Source organism: Ixodes scapularis, unplaced genomic scaffold (assembly GCF_016920785.2).
Source record: "Ixodes scapularis isolate PalLabHiFi unplaced genomic scaffold, ASM1692078v2 PGA_scaffold2__306_contigs__length_199485367, whole genome shotgun sequence".
Lineage (NCBI taxonomy): Eukaryota > Metazoa > Arthropoda > Arachnida > Ixodida > Ixodidae > Ixodes > Ixodes scapularis.
In genome coordinates, this window is record NW_024609857.1 from 48,914,192 (window position 1) to 48,932,860 (window position 18,669).

Here is an 18,669-nt window from a genome sequence, read left to right on the forward strand (position 1 = left end):
TCCCCCGACCAGTGGTATTCTCTTGACAGCCTTTTCATGATCAAACCCGGTTCCCATTGAGTTACGCCTCCCAAACCAAATTTTCACCTGGTTTCCTTATGCCACCTTTTTTTTTTTGTATAATAAGTGCTGTGTCATGTTACTGTCAAGTCCAAGCACCTGTGTGCCCAAATCTGCACTTTGCACAGCCCGCTATAACACAACATTTTGGGTCCAATATTGGGTACCCCCGTACAGCTTTATTTCTTTATTCGTTAGAAACATAACTTTCACACCAGCTGTCTTAATGAAACTTGGCACACTTCGTGCACAAACTTCGTGAACCTCTCACTCGCCTCTAAATATCATCGTTCCAGCAGTCCTAAATTTACAGCGACGAGCGAAATAAATTTCCCACTCAGAGCAATTAAGGTGGCGGCCGTCTTGCTTTTCGGAAAATTACTCCAACTCCTTTTTCGGCCGCAACTAGAGAAATTACCCCTAATTACGACTCAAACTCAATATATAAGAAGTGGAGTACAGCTAAATGCCCTTCTGCCCCAGCACTCGTGCAACGTCACCCTCAACTTATCGGCTCAAAAAGCAAAAGTTTCGTCCGTGCGCGCTTCCGCCGCCACAGCTTGGCATGCGAAAAGGCGCCGCAGGCTGCTGGACGCGCCTCACAGTCGAACGCCAGCTCCTCCGCTAGCGGCGCTGCGCGCGTTTATCAAAGCGCCCCCTATAGTTCCCGCACGGAGTGTATACCAGGAAAAGGGAACATATACGAAAACATAAAGCCAAAGTCGAGGAGTATTTTAACAACTTTGGTCATTGTATGTTGACTTAAATTCATGAAGTTGAGGGTGCTTGGTTTAGGTGATCTTGTTCTACTGCCGCCATTAAAGCAACAATATTGGATCTTTTGAGGCTGCCACTACATGTCCCTGACTTTCCAGAAAGGTCTAGTTACTCTAGGAAAATCTCATGACATTGAGCTGTACTCTGATTACCGACCAACAACATTTTTGTTTCCAACAGAGAAAACATATTGGGAGAGTTTGGTTTTGATTTATTGCTGCGACTTGGCAGCGACAAAATGTGGCACCAATGTTGAGACTGATTCAACGTGAATGTGATAATATCAGTTAGCTGTAATCTAACCAAATTGCATGTCACTTAAAAATGGGACTAATTTATAGTTAAGGACATTTCATCATGACTTATTCTAAGTATTTATTTACTGAGAGTCTAACTAATTACGGTAAGTTAAGGGACGTCTATCCAGATCCTAGTACAAGGCTTTGAAACCAGTAATTTACCAAGAAAAGCTATGCACAGCTCACAATCTGTCTTTATGTCACACAAATATATTGCTGGTTGATAACTAGCTTCTGAGAGCGATCCTCCTTTTTTCCTGAATCACAAGATATGACATTGAGTTCAGGATATTTGAGATCAATGAGCCATCTGGACATCTTGGTAAGAAAACAGTAAAAAGAAATCAAATTTTTTTGACCAGCTGAACACCTTGTAACTCTTTTGCATACCACGCCCATCTGCCATTGATCACTGGCTATAAATGGATTCCTTGCACCGCCAAAGATTCGAATTTGGCGTGCAGGAACACGTCGGACCACCTCGTGGATGACCAGACGAGTACAGCGTCGGTTTCAATTTTGTTTCATGTTTTCTCTCAATTTAGTGAGTTATCAGAAACCAATCTCTGCTCGACGGGGGCACTTGCCAAACTTGGTGTCCTGCTGACAATAGGGACCGCTACAAAGATAGCCTCAATTGTACAACCTAACTGCTTTGGTTGCTTGTTTTTTTGAAGGACAGCAGCATTGAGGACTGTGTATGATGTTGGATCATTTGATTTGAGCTCCTACAGCGACGTTTCGTCTTCAAGGTGCAGAATATCTACCAGTGCTTGTTGGGGGGCGCCGTTTTAGTTTTCTAGGCTGTCCTGGCCGGGACATGCATTTTATGTGCCTCGTGCCATAAAAACACCAGCAGATGACAAGTTAGAGTAGTGCTACAATAAACCGAGGTGATTTTTTATTTTTTTTAAATGTTCTGGAGGACATGCACTTCCACATGCAACTGCGTCTCTGAGTGGCATGACGCCATGGAAGCACTTTTTGACGTACCAAAGAAAGACAGTATTAGCTAGAGCTCTCTAGCTTGCAGAAGTGATAGTGGTGTGTGTGGGGTACTTTGTATATTTAGAAATTTTTAAAAATAATAGTATGATTACATATACTGTAAATGACTTATTTTTCGCGGGCTCAATATTTTGCGATTTAGGTCAAACCTGAAGTTTTGGAATAATTCACGGGTCCTAATTTTTGCGACGCGGTGGGATCTCAATATAGATTCCAATGTGTTCATATTTTACCAGAATTGTTCGCGGGACCTATTTTTCGCGAATGGCAGACGACTCGCGAAATTCGTGAAAATTGGCTCTCGCTAAAATTAAGTCGTTTACAATAGTTCGTAGCCGCAAATGTTTGAACCTTTCATTTTTGTTTTTGCATAGTTTCCGAGTTCCTCATCCACATTTGACAAACCTTTTGTAGATATTAGTATAAACCTTTTTTTCTTCTAAGGAGTGGCTTGTTGGCTACATATAAGTGCATCATAGTTAGCCTTGTGCCGAGTAGTTCTTTAAAAAGAATGTTTTGTTGATCCCTCAAAAGTTGTCACTCTTCCCCATAGTATGGAGAGAGTTGAAAAACCCTCGAACACATGGTAGTTCCGGGGAGCAAAACGACCCACGTGACTTCCTAAGTCTCTGTCATTGCATTTCTCTGCACCGGTCATCCAGTCTTCGCACGACTTTCTTCAGGTTTCTTTTCATTGAATCCGTCGCTTCGTTGCAGCAAATACTAGCAACACATACAAATAAAAGAAGCATTCTTGGTGGGCGTTGAAGGCCCATTGGTCAAGTCAGGGAGGTAGGAAGCTTCTGGAGGCAACATGAAGCCAACAAAAGAAGAGCTGGCTCAATAGCTGTTCTGGTCACCCTCGGGGCCCTCCTGAGGGTGACCAGAACAGCTGTTGGCACCAAGTCAGCTCTTCTTTTCGTCCAGTAGCATCTCTTTGTTTTTGGTCATCGTTCAGGGCGTGTCCCTCCCCCCTTCTGGCTCCAGCTCTGCTAGCCTCGTGTTGCCTCCAGAAGCCTCCTACCTCCATAGGTCAAGTATTTCGATAAGTTGCTTTGCAGATCTGCAGCCAGACAGCAAGCACCGCTGTTGCCCGCAGGTTTCTCCCCGAGGCTGTGGCCTGGTACGGCAGCGCCCTTGCCTGGAAGGCCTACCCTCTGGACATGAGTCAGTTCGGAAACCTGTTTGGCAGCACCCGCGTACCGCAGCTCGGGCGGGACAAGCTTGTGGCCGACGGGAAGTCCAGGCACCTGCTCGTGATGCGCAACGGCCACTGTTACTCTGTGCAGGCCCTCGACGAGCAGGGTGAGGGGAGGGGAACTGCCCGCACTAGCTGGAAGGGCCTTTGATTCACGCTTGCCGAGATACTAAGGTTGACTTGTACAAGATACGAAGGTTATCTCGGTATTCGTGAGTCCAGCGACCTATAGGGACCCCACTATCGGGCAAATATGGCGACCTAATACAGGCCATGTGGTGCCATGTACCAGCTCAACACACAGCGCTGGGGCATCAGCAAGCAAACTTTTGACTCAAAATAGTTTGCCCCGTTTTTGTCCTTCACGTTTTGAACCTGCGACAATGTGTTGACATAAGTGAGCTTTCAGAGGCTTGAATTTTAGAAAGAAGCGATGAAAGGGTTGCCTACTGCCCTTCCACAGTACTGGTGAATCTTGTTAGCGCGGAATGTCTGATTCACGTGGTGGCATAAGTTGCGTGCAGAGCACCCTGGGAACAAGCTGATTACTACAGTTAGGTCAGAATCACGGGGGGACAACTGTTTTATTGCGACCACCGACGGCATATAATCATGAGAGCCACAAGAGACAAACAGAAATCGCGAAAGGACGTGTTTTGGGCAGTTCAGTGTTTCTCTGCTTGGTGCCATCCGTTTTGCTGGAGTCACGAATACACGGGATGTGTTTTTGCAGCGTTCTTTAGGGCTTGTGGCAGACTTTGCAGTTATTTTCTGCTCCTTTGAGTGGGGACGTCGGAGCGCAGAGCTCTGGTTGAAATGATTAGCCACTGCCCCTTTGATACCCAAGGTAAAAAAAAAATGTAAATAAAATAAATTTGATTTTTTCTGAAATCAGATTTATTTGAATTAAATCAGATAAATTTGATCACTAGCTAGAAAATGGTGATTCTCTATCACCAGATTATTTTTTAACATGGCAGATTGATTGATCGATTTGTCCGATCACTGATAACAATGCGGAAGGAAGAATTACTGTAAATGTAATGTACAGTTTTAATTAGCGAACTTTTATTGTTGTAATCCCTGCCATACTAAAACAAAAAGCACTTTTTTTTTTTTCTGGTAAAAAATTTTGCACTTGATCCTTCTTTTGAGGTCTTACATTGATTGTAACAAGGCATCCTTTTCTAGTTTTCATTTCTTTCTTTTGCATTCTGGTTATGTTAAAATAGGCTGTTAAGTAGCTGACAAAGTGGAAGGTAGACAAAAAGCTCAAAACTCAGAAGAGCACTCCTTTTTGCTCGTTTTCAGCCCTAATAAATACTTCTTGCTCATTGATCATTCAATTTAAATATGAAACAAATGTACATAGAAATAATCAGTTGATAGACAAACGGTAAATAAAAAATATTTTCAAAATTATTTTTGTGGAAAGGTTTGATTTATGTCGCCCTAATAAAAATTGTCTGATATAAATAACGGTTTAAATCGTTGATTTTTATTTTCCACCCTGCAGTAGTGCCGACAAACTATCAATGCCACTTTGGCACAGTGGTAGAGTGTTGGGCTCGTAATCATTGGGTCATGAGTTTGATTCCTGTCAGTGCATGTTTGAAATTTTCTTCTTTCTTTTCAGTTCATTACTATTTCTTCTCAGTTGTGTGTTCTTTTGTAAAGATTGTCCTGTGAAGTATGCTTTGCACATTTCATAAGGGTTTTTATGGCATTGCGTCGCACTTTCTTTGGGGATCCCAGCATTTAAATGCATCCTCCATTAAATTGCATAAAGAGTAAAGGCCAACCTACACAATTCTCTTCTGCTGGGCAGAAAACAGGCTTCCAGTTTCCTTCCTTCCATTCCCTCTAGCCCTCCCCTCTCTCCTTGTGCCCACAGGAGCGGGTCTCTGGGCTAATCCCCTCAGAAAGGAGGATAATTTCCTCCTTTCTCCGGTGGAAAGAGGGAATTGAGGGAGCGTTTCCTTTTTTCTGGCTGTTGGTTGACCTTTAAGCTACTAAATACTAGGTAAAATAGCAGCTTAGTACTCAATCCTGGAAAGAATCTGAGTAAAATATGAGATACAGTGCAATGCACTTATAACAATAATGAGAAAAGCCGAAAATGCAATCGTTATAACCGATTATCATTCTACCTGAACTCGAAACCAATCGTTTCAAGTTTAGAAACTCTATATACTGATCATTATAAGCGGTATAACGTTATATGTGGTATCGTTATAAGTAATTCGTCATTTTTGAGATCTGTCGGAGCAGAAGTACGCCAGTAAATTTGGGTTTCCCGGCCGTGCAGGCAATCTGTTTGCCCCAGAACACTACCGGGCCTGCCTGGAGCACATCCTGGCAGATCCGAGGCCCCCTCCGGCGGTGGCTGTGCCCGCCCTCACGGCGGGGCCCCGGGACGACTGGGCACGGGCACGGCAGGCGCTCGAGGGCGCTGGCAACGGGCAGACGCTGCGCCGCCTCGACAGCGCCCTCTTTGCCCTGGTGCTGGACCAGGAGACGTTCCCTGGCACATCCCAGGAGGAGAAGATTGCACACCACTTCCTGCACGGCCCAGTTCACAACCGGTGTGCAGCATGGGGGCCGGGGTCAACTGATTTTTGGAGGGCAAAGTCAGGCATCGCATACCAAGGCGTTGCTTGCTGAAGCTCGGTGCAACGTCATCATACCAGCACGTGCCTGCTCGCGTTTCTGAGCATTGTATTGGCAGTTGGTCGTTTGTTTGGAAGGGCTAGAATGTAGGGTTGTGCGCATAGGCGTAGACTACGGGGAGGTGGGCATCAGGGCTCGTGCACCCCCTGGTGAAATCTGAAGAAGAGGGGGGGGGGGGGGGGGGGCAGAGCCCCCCCCGGGCCTGGGCCATGATCCTTACCGAGACGCTTTTTACGTGCCATTGAACGAGCTTCCAGTAGCGGCACGTAAACAAAATAATGCCCACGTTGCCTTTAGTGACAAAATACATGGGAAATGGAATCCCAGCATGCTTTCGTTAGCTTCAATCTCCAATTCTGGCGAGAAGGCCCCCCCCCCCCCCCCTACCCCCCCCGGGGAGAACTCAGCCTGCGCCCCCCGGGTTAATGGAAAGTCTACGCCGTTGGTTGCGTCAATACTACTAGAACTTTTAAATAGTAGTTTCGAATGATACGCTATTCGACATTCGCTTCAAAGTGAACCGCAAAATTCATACTTTTCCGAGTGTCGATCGCGGCCGATTAATCTTGTTGGGCACGCTCTTCTTATCGAGCACCAGTGCACTGCAGGGTTCCGCGTGTGTTGTTTCTCCGCAGTGTACCAATGCTCAGTAAGAAGTGCACTCAACAGCATGAAAGCACCGCGATCAACACTTCGAAAAGTGCAAATATTTCAGCCGCATGCTTAGGAGGAAAGCACGTTTTTCTAAAGTGGGGTGGTGCAAGCACATGCCTGGTGTATTTAAAGAGAAATGGAAACTTGGTGAATGTCAATATCTACACTGCGGTAAAAGTTTCAAAATTAAACTGGCTATTATATGCACAAGTATATGTTAGGCAAAGACACCCTGACAACCTGTGTTTATCACACATGACCAAAGAAAAAATGTCTGCATAGAGCAAGAATATTTATAAATCCTCTCGATTAGGTATAGGTGAGCATCTCTAGATTTATTTTTGTGTCAAATGTTTTCTTTACTTGCCATCTCAGTGTAAGCACTGAACTTTCTGAGGCCACAATTAGATCTATAGTTAAATTTAAAATAACTTAAGCTTAGAATGGACAAGTGGAAGTTTGGAAACAACCTTCACGAGTTTAGCTGGGTTTTCTTTTAAGCATGGTGCAGTAATGAAAGGCCTAGACTATATTTTATATTTGATTTGAAAATATTAACCCAAAAACCACTATACGCTTCGACCGAACTAAAAATCCACTGTTGGCTTGTGCCGACTATATTCTAGAGGAATAGTATTGTAATTTTGAAGCCAACATAAAAATAAATGAGCACAGTATGTACCGTATTTACTCGCAGAATGAACACACTTTTTTTTCCGAAAAATCGATGCAGGGGGGGGGGGGGGGGGGGGGCGTTCATTACGCGAAGTAAAATTTTTGCATCCGTATTTACTTGCGTAATGAACGGACCTTTTTATCCCGAGAAATCGACGTAACTTCTTATCTCCTTGCGTGCAGCGCGCAACTCTAAAACCAAACTACAATGTGCAAAAAAAATAAAATTGCTCCTTTTTGTGTGTTTTTTTTTTAGCTTTTGTGGTGTTTTTTTCTGCCTTTCGCAAGTTGTTTTGTTTGCCCATGCTGCCCATGCATTTGCGACCGCGCTGCACCAGGATAGAAAAGTTTGTTCAATTCGAGGGCTTCTTGCTTCTCTTTCCAAAGTGCGAGGAGGAGGCGAGGGCAGGATGCCTTCATTATATGCGCTTTGCTTAGGCGAGGGCTTCTCCGCTTCTCTCTCTGTTATCTCCTTGTGCGCGGCGCGCGACCCAAAATCCAGACTGTGCTGTGCAAAAAAAAAAAACAACAACAAAAAAAACTCCTCTTATGTTTTTTTTTCTTGCTTCCATTACATCGTTTTTCATTTTTTTAGCGCCTTTCGCAAGGCTTTTTTTTTGCCCATGCTGTCTATGCATTCGCGACCTCACTGCACCAGGATAGAAAAGTGCGTTCACTTCGCGCGCGCAGGGGGGCGGGGGGTCAAAATTTTGACGTCCGAGTTGGGGGGTGCGTTCATTACGCAAGTGCGTTCATTTTGCGGGTAAATTTGGTAGTTGGGCATGTCGGTGCATGATCGGAATCAGTAACAGCGCAGAAAAGGACACAAGGACAAGCAGAAAACACACAGCCGATAGTCAGCAGTGTGCTTGTCTGTGCCTTCTACTTGCCCTTGTGTCATTTTATGTGCTGTTTTATTTAGTGTGGATGAACTCCTCCTTTGTGAGATGCCTCTTTCACAATCTGTTTGCTTGACGTGGTTTACTCAACTGGCATTAGTATCTATGATAAACACGAGCATCTTCTCAGCAGTGAAACTTCTTTATCACTGATCGGGTTCATTTTGGCCCCAACTGACACAGAGGAAGGTGCTAGCTACTTTGGCGATGCTGAGCAGCTCTAGTCTTGGGCTCGTGCTTTTCCTGACGGGCCATTACAATGCCTGCTGCAACCCCCTTCCATCTTTCAAAGGGGTTGGTAACTGCGTTCCATGAACCATCCCGAAATGTCATGGCCCGAGAAAACCAGTCGGAGTGGCTTTACAGTGCATATGTCTGAAGGATGGGCAATGGGCAAGGGAGCTCATGTTGTTGGGACATTGGGTGCGTTAAGTAGCAACACAAAGAGTCACGACTCAAGCCACTCCTTCCTCTAAATGGGCCATCCCCACTTTCGGTACCCGTGACTCGAGTCAGACTCCGGAGCTCCGTCCTCAGGCTCTGTGCTCATGGAGTCGAATAGTTCGACTTCCGGAAGGGTGGTGCAGTTTTTCCTGGTCTCGCTGAGAGAAGACGCCAATTGCAAAAGGCTCACACTTTTTCTGGTTGCCATTTTGCTACTTTTGGTTCATCCGGCAGAGGTACTTGATAAGCCAGCGGACTTCACGATGGATGTATCATCGCAGAAGCAACGAAATGTGATCCATATCGTCGTGCAGCCTTGTGATGAAGTGGGCATGTGTTGGTAGTCTTGTGTGATGTGTTCAATCAATTGTCTGCGTTGTTCTGCCAATCCTTTCATGTAAGTTGCTACGCGTAAGCACGTATAGCTTTGTAAACAGTGTTACTTCCCCTTGCTGGTATCCATCAGGTGTTTCTCGTGTTCATTGAATCTCATTCGTGTGCGGTGCGTTTATGGCAAACACAGACTTGAGAACGCAGTGGTTCTTGTTTGCACCGTACATTGCATTTGTTCTTTGTTGCTCAGGTAGTTTCACTAATTGATTTCATAGCTGCTTAGTTTAAGAAAGTGGAGCGGCTTCTGCATTCTGATACGGTGCGCACTACATGTACAAAACTTTACGACCCTACTTTGTTTACGACTAACAAAATAAAGCTCACAACGTTACCTTTGTTTGCAATAAACATTGTCAATTGAATTCTGGCATGCTTATGAGAAGTTGCATTCGCTTCATTCCCGATTTCAGGTGTCACAAAGGGCCAACAACGACACAAGTGTACACTTGAACAGCTGCAGCATCAAATCAGCACCTTCTGTGTTCTTCTTTGTCGGCCTGCCAGCCATCTTGCAATGTCCCCTGAGAAAAGCGAAACGAAAGAAATTGACTGGAAATTCGCATAGAGGGTGCAAACAGCGTCCGGAGGTGCTCTAAAAGCATGTTTAGTGCTTACTCCGAAGGGGTAACTCAAGTTGAAGTAAGAGAGTCCCCATGTAATGCACCCGTTGTTGAACTGTAAACTGAAGATGACAAACCGCATGAATTGGTAGCTCGTTTAAATGGTCGGTTTGCTCCTAGAAGCCATGGTCTTGCTGCCCAGGTGGTTTGACAAGTCCTTCTCGCTGCTCCTGACCGGCGACGGGCATGCGGCCGTGAACTTTGAGCATGCCTGGGGAGACGGGGTGGCTGTGCTGCGCTACTTCAACGACCTGTTCACCGACTCCACCGAGCAGCCTCGAGTGCATCCGGGCAGCGCACCAAGCACAGACGCCGGGCAGTTTGTGGAGCGGCTGGGTGAGAACCCGAGCGGGAGTCTCACCACCGACACCATAGATCTTAAGATGGCAAAAATTAGCAAAGAACAAAGACCAGTTTCGAGGAAAATGGCCACTTGCACACCTGAATACACCAAACTTCATTTGGGAAAAATTGTATTACTCTAGTAATCTGTAAAAAAAAAAAAGTACTAGTACCTTCAACAAATTTAGTCTTCAGGGAATATTGCATCTAATTTGAACATAAAACTTCTACAGTAGAACCCCGTTATATTAACTCTGCATGTACTATTTTTTGAAGACTTTTCTAGATTGCACACCGAAAGTTCGCCCACTCCTTATTTTCACCCGATTTTCTCTTGATTTTAGGTGGGCTATCTCTCGAAATATTACGGTAGTAAAATAACTGCCAAGTCCCGACAGGTTTACTATAAAGGGGTTCTATTGTGGCACCTCTTATTAAAGGTTTCACGAATCAGTTTTTAGTAATCACTTTAGCTAGTGGGGCTCACATTCTTTTCCTCCTCAGCGTCCCATTTTCTTCTTTTCTTTTCAAGTGTAAACAAAAGAAGGACTTCTCTTGGTGATACATCATCGCCTAATTGGGCGTGCCAGAGGAGGAGCTCAAGGAGCTGTAATCCTTGAAAGTAGCAAAACAAGAAAACAAAAAAATTGGCTGCAGAAACCACTATTGTTGGTTGTCTATGAATTGCAATAGCATTCGTCTAGGATAACATCAAGGACTACGTCTAAGACTATGTCCTAGCAGACAACATCAAAGACGACCTTGAGGACGACCTAATGGACGACGACTAGAGAGACCTCTAGGGCAATCTTGAGGACGACCTCTAGGATGACGTCCTAAAGAACGACATCTAGGATGACCTCTAGGACAACCTCAAGGACAACGTCGAAGACGACCTTTAGGACGACCTCAAGGTCGTCAGGTCCTTCGAAGAGGGTGCGAATGTGAAGGAGTGTGACAATGACTGGGAAATGGTCTACTGTGCATACCTACTGTGCATTAGAAGGCCAAAAGTTTTAAAAAAATTCAGGAGGGGTATTTAAAGAATGTTATCGCATTAAAAATGCTTACACAGTCAACATAGCCACTTCAATCATCATACTGGGGACCAGTGGTGTCACTAGGGGAAGGGGGTGGGGGGTAGCCAGATTGCTTGGCGCAGTGCTCAGAGGGGTGCAGCTGGGCAGTGAAAGGGGCAAGGAATCTAATGGCTTGTTTGCCAAGTCTCCCGTATTAACCGGGAGATTCCCGAATTTCGACCAATTTATACGGTTGTACGATTGACAGAAAAATCTCCCAAAAAACGCATATTCCCCCCTCCCTGCACTTACACAAGGAGTTTTTGGCCGTCACAACAAACGGCTGCAAAGATAGCAAAGCCCAGCTGTTTCTTGCTAGGATGAGCAGTGCAACATAAATGTAATGAAGTTGTGTTCATGTATATTTGTTGTCAATTATTCCTTTCTAAAAAACCAGAACCTCCCCCTTAGAAATTCTCCCGGATTTGGTTTGTCCGAACTTGGCAGGTATGCAATGGCATATTGACAAGACAATGTTGTATGCAAGAGAGAAAGACGAAAGGTACCCTGGTTCCCAATCACCAGGTGCCATTTCTTGGTTGCTTTTAAGCATTTTTATACCATTTGACAGTGGTCAAGGTATCGTCAGTGAAAAGGTGATTGCAGAGTGCTTGACTGAATGCGCTTGGTGACCATGCAGACTTCAAGGTGAACGACAGTGTGGCCGAAGCGGTAAAGCAGGCGGTGAACGGCTACAAGGAAGCCACGGGAAGTCTGCAGCTGTCAGCTTTGAAGCACGCCGGCCTGAGCAGGGACCTCATCAAGAGCAGTGGCCTCAGCCCCGACTCTGTGGCGCAGCTCTCTTTCCAGGTGAGGCATTGCGGCATGTCCAGCTGCCGGTCCCTGAGGTTAGAAACCTGGAAGGCCTGTATGGGGAGGTGGGAATGTGTGTGCAATTTGGGCTGGGGATAGCAAAGTCACCTTGAGCGGTTTAAGAGCATTGCGTGGAGGCCTCGGTTGTATGGTGTCCCAAGAGTATTGCGACATGTCCGAAGTGTCGGCGAAGCTGCAAAAATTAGTAGTACACTGCAGTGTGGACCCCTCCAACTAAAACTCTACTGCACTGCACCAATGTGCTGATGCAGCCATTGCTACGGTCGTTTCTTTTCTTGCGACCCGAAGAATAATGGTTGCGGCCTCCCGATAAATGTGCATGTGGTGCAGGCAAAATGTCTCCGACCAGTATGTTTGCCCTGTGATGTCATGTCACAGGTGGGGTAACGTGCTTCGGATTACAGCGGTCCTGACGGGGGCGCTGCAGTGTAGGGTGATGTGGCAAACACCCGTTCTGCTGTAGTTCACTCTGCAGGTGGCCCAGTTGGCAGAAACTACAGTTACTACTAATGGAAACACTGTTACAGCAGTGACACATCTTTGCAATTCAGTTGCAAGGATTCCAATAGCCCATGGCATCATTCGGCAGAACCTGCAACATGTTCTTCCGTCAGTTCACAGGCACTCCAATGCGGGGATGGTGCTATACGTACGTAATGCTGAACACACAAGGGGGTCTGAGGCGTTTCAACCTCTAGCCTAGCTGAAAGGGTTGCAGACAGAGCTCTGTGACCGTCAAACCCTCCACACCCATGCCGTTACCGGCGCTAGGTGCACTCGGGGGCATTTTTTTGTGACGTCGACAGAATGCGACTTGGAATCTGCATGCCTCAGGGGCCTATATACCTGTTGTGGTATGTACAGCGCCATGACGGCAGAGAATATTGAGAACCCTCTAGAGATCACGGGCTTTCCCATTGCGTCTCTGCTACTGCACATGAGTCAAGGCGGCTCCCGCCGGAAGCAGCCGTCGCTGCCATCCGCCATGCCGGCCATCCGCCGAAACATCATACATCGCTGGTGGCGTACCGTGTCTGTACTGCATGTGGTACTTGGGTTGACTCTTTTCTGCATATGCTATTCACTTATTTGAATACGTAATGTGTCGTAACTTAACTTTGCATCTTGCAGTGTCACCGAATCCACCTATCTTGCACCGCCACTGTGGCAGGGTTCGACCAGGTCCAACAAGGCGTTGGTGTAGCAGTCGACAGAGCTGATACAAAGAAGAGGGTTGAGAAAGGAGCAGCCTCGCAAGCTAGCCAACACAATACCCTCTCCCCCATTTCCGTGCTCTCGTCCGACTCAGCTGCTCGAGCATTGTTGTCTTGGTAACCTGCGCCTGCTCGCATATGTCACTTGGTAGCGGGAGGGAAGATGATGAGAGGGGCATACTAACGACTCCCATAATTTTTCGCACAACACGCACGGGCTTTTGGGATTTTTGCAAAGGGTCTATTGGTGCTTGATGGGTAGGTCAAATGTTCTGAAGATTGCATGCCCCTACACTCACACGTGTCTTAATTGTTTTTGCAGCTTGCCTATCACCTGGAGCATGGAACGACGCCGGCGACGTATGAATCTTGCAGCACCTCAGCCTTCCGGCACGGGCGCACGGAGACGGTGCGCCCAGCCACCATGGCCACCAAGCGGTGTGTGGAGGCACTCAGCTCTGGCACGTCACCGCAGCGGGCCAGGCCCCTCCTCGAGGAGTGCTCGCGTGTGCACAGCAAGCTTACGAAAGAGGCAGCCATGGGTGGGTGCACACTTGTCTTTCGGCAGCAGCGCATGTGGCTGTCTATAGACCCTTTTCTTTGCAAGTGCCACCAGGCAGTGCTCCAGTCTTTGACGTCTCAACGAACTTCCGGTTCATAAAAAAGAATGAACATGGCCCACCTTAACACCGCTGCTTGAAATGTGGACGAAAGATTTAACCACCAATTCTCCCGGCGAGCGCCAAAAGGACCATGAAGCACAAGATCTGTTTGAAATTTTGTGAATGTTCTAGTAAACCAACTTGTCTCCGGCAAAATGTTAAGTAGTACAGCCAAAAGCCCTCGCTAAATCTCCATCTTCGTTGTCCGTGTAGCATCTATGCTTTCTAGCCCTAGTGACGTAAGCAAGCTCGACAGGCTTGTAAAGATGAAGCGACTGGAAGTCGCTTGGGACGCAAGCGGCGGTTTGTGTTTGTGCGACAAAAATGCACCCACAACTAATTTCCTTTGCCAAGTTTACCTTTTTTTGTGTGAAGTTTTAGTGTGTGTTGTCTAGATAATAGGTAAATAGTGCTTGCTAGACTCCCGTATTTTCCATGAAAAACAAAATCTGGCTTGAGGAGGACTGGTGCAGAAAAATGTGACACTGGAGATTTGGACCTCATTCTGCATTCAATGTTTTCATAATTCGAGATATCTTCTCTCGGTAGCCATAAAAATTAAAATATGCAAGTTTTATTATTTATTATGGAAGGTTTTTGCAAGACGGCTTCTTACTTTTCAAACCTTCAGTGTTCTGTGTTGTGGTTGCACATAACCAAGGAAGAGAGTGTGAGGGGATGCCACGAGTGGCCGGTGCACGGCAAGCAGTTTTCTGCACAAAAAGACTCAATTGGAGCCTCAGATAATTTTTGACTAATAAACAAGTTCTTGTATTTTTGATGAAAAAAAGATAGACCCAACCTGAAACAAGAATTCTAGATCATTTATTGCAGGTGACCTCAACAAGCAACTGAAGAGAAGTTTCATGCAAATACTGTAACTAAGATTCTGTGTTTTCAAAAGTTGATCTTAACGAAATTTGGAGGATGTTTTCTCTAAGTTTATTCTTCGCTGAAAATTTGGGGTTTATCTGAGTTTATTTTGATTAGAATCCCAGTTCTCCGAAATTCAGAGCTTAATTTTACTGTGTTCTCAATTTTTTAAAACTCAAAAACAAGGGAAGTAAAGTCTGGCCACAAACCTACCTCATATATTTGTCAAAACTCGCCTGTATCGAATGATATTCCAGCAGCTAGCTGCCTTTGGCATTGGCACCCTTGCCGTCAGCAACATCCCACAACAAATTTTGAAACGAAGTGTTGCCTCAGTAACAGTCGATACTTTGAAATGAAAAGACAGTCTCTTAATTTCACCATGCCTCGGCCTTTGAAAGTTGGCCGGCAGTAGTTTCAAAATAAAATAAATAAGATTCTGCTAGACGTGGTCGCCGAGAAGCATGGAAGCTTAAGCTGCCCTCCCCTCCACTGAAATCTATGGGCTCATAGCTTTCACTGCTATTGAAACACTGTCCCTCCTTCCTCTAAGCACAAGCGGCATGATCCAAACTGGAAACCTAAACAGTGGCTTTTGTCGCGACCCAGAGGTCCCAAGTGAACTTTGACGAGCCGAGAGATAAACCCACTTTTTTTTCGGTAGTCCAAGATTTCAAAGGAAACTGAAGTGGCTTCTCAGAACCACTGACCTTGTGCTCTTACAAAAAAAACATTTATAAAACAGTCTTTTTTTTTATTTATTTTATGTTTTTGCCACTGTAACCTTAAAATTTTTAGGGTTTTTTTTTTTTTTTTTTTATAAATTTGAATTGATCAGCCTGGCGAGTATTTTTCCAATTTCTTTTTTTCGGGTTCGTCCGAAAATACGGAACTTAACTAACTGTTGAGTTAGTTAAGTTGTTTTTTTCTGAAAATTCGGAGTTTATAGGAGTTTATTTTTGTTTGATTCCAAAATCTTCGAAAATCGGAGCTTAATTTCCCAATGTTTCTTATGAAAAAAAAAAAATAATATCCAGGTATATACGTATGCTAGATAAGGAAAAATAAAATGCGCTTATATCAAACAATATTTCTTCAGCTGGGTTTGGTGTTGGTGCCATTGCCATTGGCAATACTAATTTGTCCCATCGCAAAAGTTGCACACATCTGTGGCTCGGATAAACGCCGACACCTTAAAAATAAACTCGTGGAGGTAGTGTCGCTGGGAAGCACGTATTCATTCCATCTTATTCCATGCTACCCCGTGGCCGCGCAAGGTGGAGTGATGAAGGATGGAATAGGGAAGTTTCAACTGCCCCTCTTTCAATTTTATGCAATATCTACGATCCATATATAGCCTTAGGTGTTACAAAAACACAACCTCTCTTCCTCTTAAAACACAAATAGTATGGTCCAAACTGGAATCCAATGCAGGGGCTTTTGTCGTGACCCGAATGCACAATGACATGTCGTTCTGAACCTTGACGAGATGATCGGTGAACCCCTTTTGTCGATGAACCGAGATTTGAAAGATAACTGTGGTGACATTTTCCCGGGACCCTTTGCGCTGATCAAACTTAATTATAAAATACCGTCTTTATTTAGTTTATTGGAAGGAGGGGGGGGGGGGGCATGTGGCACATCAAAATTCAGGGTTTATAGGATAAATCCGAATTGATTAAATTTTAAAATTTTACCTGCGGGTGTTTCTTGGTGTTCTTCAGATTTATTCGAAAACACTGAGCCCTAGTTATATCTAAATTCAATTATAGTTACACGTAAGAAAAAAAAAAAAAAAAAAGATGGTCTGCTACGGGCATTTGTTTATCGTGCCTGCAGAAAGCAATCGAGGCTTAACTGCACACGCAGTCTGCTAGTTCGGTGCCGCTTCTCGCCAACTGCGGGAAGCTTCGATCGAAAGAAGATTTTGTGAGCTACGTATGGACCGTGTCGACAGCTGCGATGGCTGCCGCGGGGGACGCCGGCGGTGGGCAGCATTCATTACGCTGATGCACACTTTGTCGAAGATGGTGGCAAGCTTTTGCTTCAAGAAAATTGCCATTGTCTTTTGGTCCGTTTGCACACTTGCGACATCTTAAGGTGCCGCCTCGATCGCTCCGAGGCAGGGCGGCGACCTACCTATTCCCAGGTGGCAGGTTCGAATCTCAGCCGAGGTGCCCGCAATTTGATGGAGGCTTATTGCAGAGAATGCGCCGTGGTAACCGAGTTTTCGGTTGCACGTCAAAAGATCCCAGGTGGTCGAAATTAATACTCAGTCCTTCGCCGGGGCATGTCAGGTGCCCGTCGTTGGCTTGGCACGTAAAACCTCGAAATTTGATTGATTAATTGATTGACTGATTGACTTCTTAAGATCAGAGAGGCTAAATACCTGTTTTTAAGCCTTTTGTGACGACTTGAGACCGGCTCCGCAGCAGCACAGGCAGTCGTAAGCCGTCACAAGAGGCTTAAAAAACGGTCCTGTCGAAGTCGGTGGTAGTCAAAGGCGAGTGTGTGAACGTGCCTTTCCTCATCGATGTGTCAGCAGTGACAGGACTCGCCATCATTGAGTGGCAATGAATCATCGAGTCAGTGCTTGAGCGAAGCTAGACTTTCGCGCAGAGAGCGACCACACTGATTAGTAAAGCCGACTCGGAACACGAAACAAACAAAGAAGCACACAAGACACCGAGTTCGCACTTAAATTCGTGTTTCGTCCGTATATGTAGAGCCTAGATTTAAAAGAGGGGGACGCCACAGAGGACGCCAGCAGTGGATAGCATTCTTTACGTTTAAGCGCACTTCGTCAATTTTGGCAGCACGTTTTTGTTTTGAGGAGATTGCCTTCGTCTTTCTTGCTGAGTTGCCGGCAGTGCCGGGACTCACCATCATTGCAGCGGCAATGATTTGCCGAATCGGTGCTTGAGTGAAGCTAGATTTTCGCGCAGTGAGCGACCAGATGACCAACACCGACTATACTCCGTTCACCCTCAAGCTGAGCTGCACCTTCAGAGTGAGCTCGTTGGCTTCTGCAGCACTTTGCTTGTGTGTGCCCGTGCGTTCACACTCGTGTTAGCAAAGGCAGAAAGCTCACGCTGAAGGTGGAGCTTCTATTCGCAGCTTAAGGGTACACTCAGTATAGCAGCGCCGACACGGAACACGAAGCAAACAAAGAAACGTGCATGTTGCACACGGCACGCTAAAGTTTGTTTCGTGGGTATAGAGAGCCTACACTTAAGAGAGGGGGCAGCTGCTCAATCGGGGTCAACGTGGTTTATGGGGTGCATTTGCAAAACGAGTCGCAGCCAGCAAGAAGTCACAAGCATTCACCATCTGGAAACTTATCCGCCTTTCCGCCCAGTTTCCTCGCCACGATGGCCACGAGACAACCAAATGCAGGCCCACTTGCGCCAATCTGCCCAGGAGGCATCCTCCATTAAATTGCAAATGCTCTCCATGGCTGGAATTGCTCTCTCTCTCTCAAATCTAGGCTCTTTTCATCGTCTTCGTCGGTACATTGTCACTAGCGCTCCAAGCATCCCTATCGGCACGCCACTACGGCTTTTCCGCATGTGATGCAGAAAAGCCGCTTTCCAGACAATGAGCGGGGAGCAGACAACAATGTTGAAGCTGCTGCCGGCGGCCTCCGCAGCAAGCCTGCGGCCCGTTCCGAGTGGCTACTCGGCCGCGGCAGCAAAGTGCAGCAGTTTGCAACTTGGTTAACTTTCTGAATTTTATTATTTTTTAAATTCTCTAAAACTTTCTTTGCTATTTCTGCGGGAGCCGCTTAATTTCTTTCACTAAAAACACACAAATGCATTGAAAATGTGCAAACGGGAATGGGAAATTGTGATTGCTTCACTATAGCCGCCGTTTCGTTATAACCGACTTCGTTATAAACGATTGCAACAGTGTAACCTGCCCATTTGGCCAGGATCTCAGAAACCGGTTTACTCCCAGCTTCCTCGTAC

General features: G+C 45.8%; 1 protein-coding gene across 1 annotated transcript in view; it reads left to right on the forward strand.

Annotated features, from left to right (window-relative positions):
- Positions 1-18,669, forward strand: part of LOC120850543 (carnitine O-palmitoyltransferase 2, mitochondrial) — a 31,235-nt gene that overhangs the window by 11,744 nt on the left and 822 nt on the right. The window contains exons 6-10 of the mRNA XM_040223064.2: positions 3,244-3,449; positions 5,651-5,927; positions 9,840-10,033; positions 11,759-11,928; positions 13,489-13,708. Coding sequence (XP_040078998.1) covers positions 3,244-3,449; positions 5,651-5,927; positions 9,840-10,033; positions 11,759-11,928; positions 13,489-13,708 — 1,067 coding nt within the window. The remainder of the gene's footprint in view (positions 1-3,243; positions 3,450-5,650; positions 5,928-9,839; positions 10,034-11,758; positions 11,929-13,488; positions 13,709-18,669) is intronic.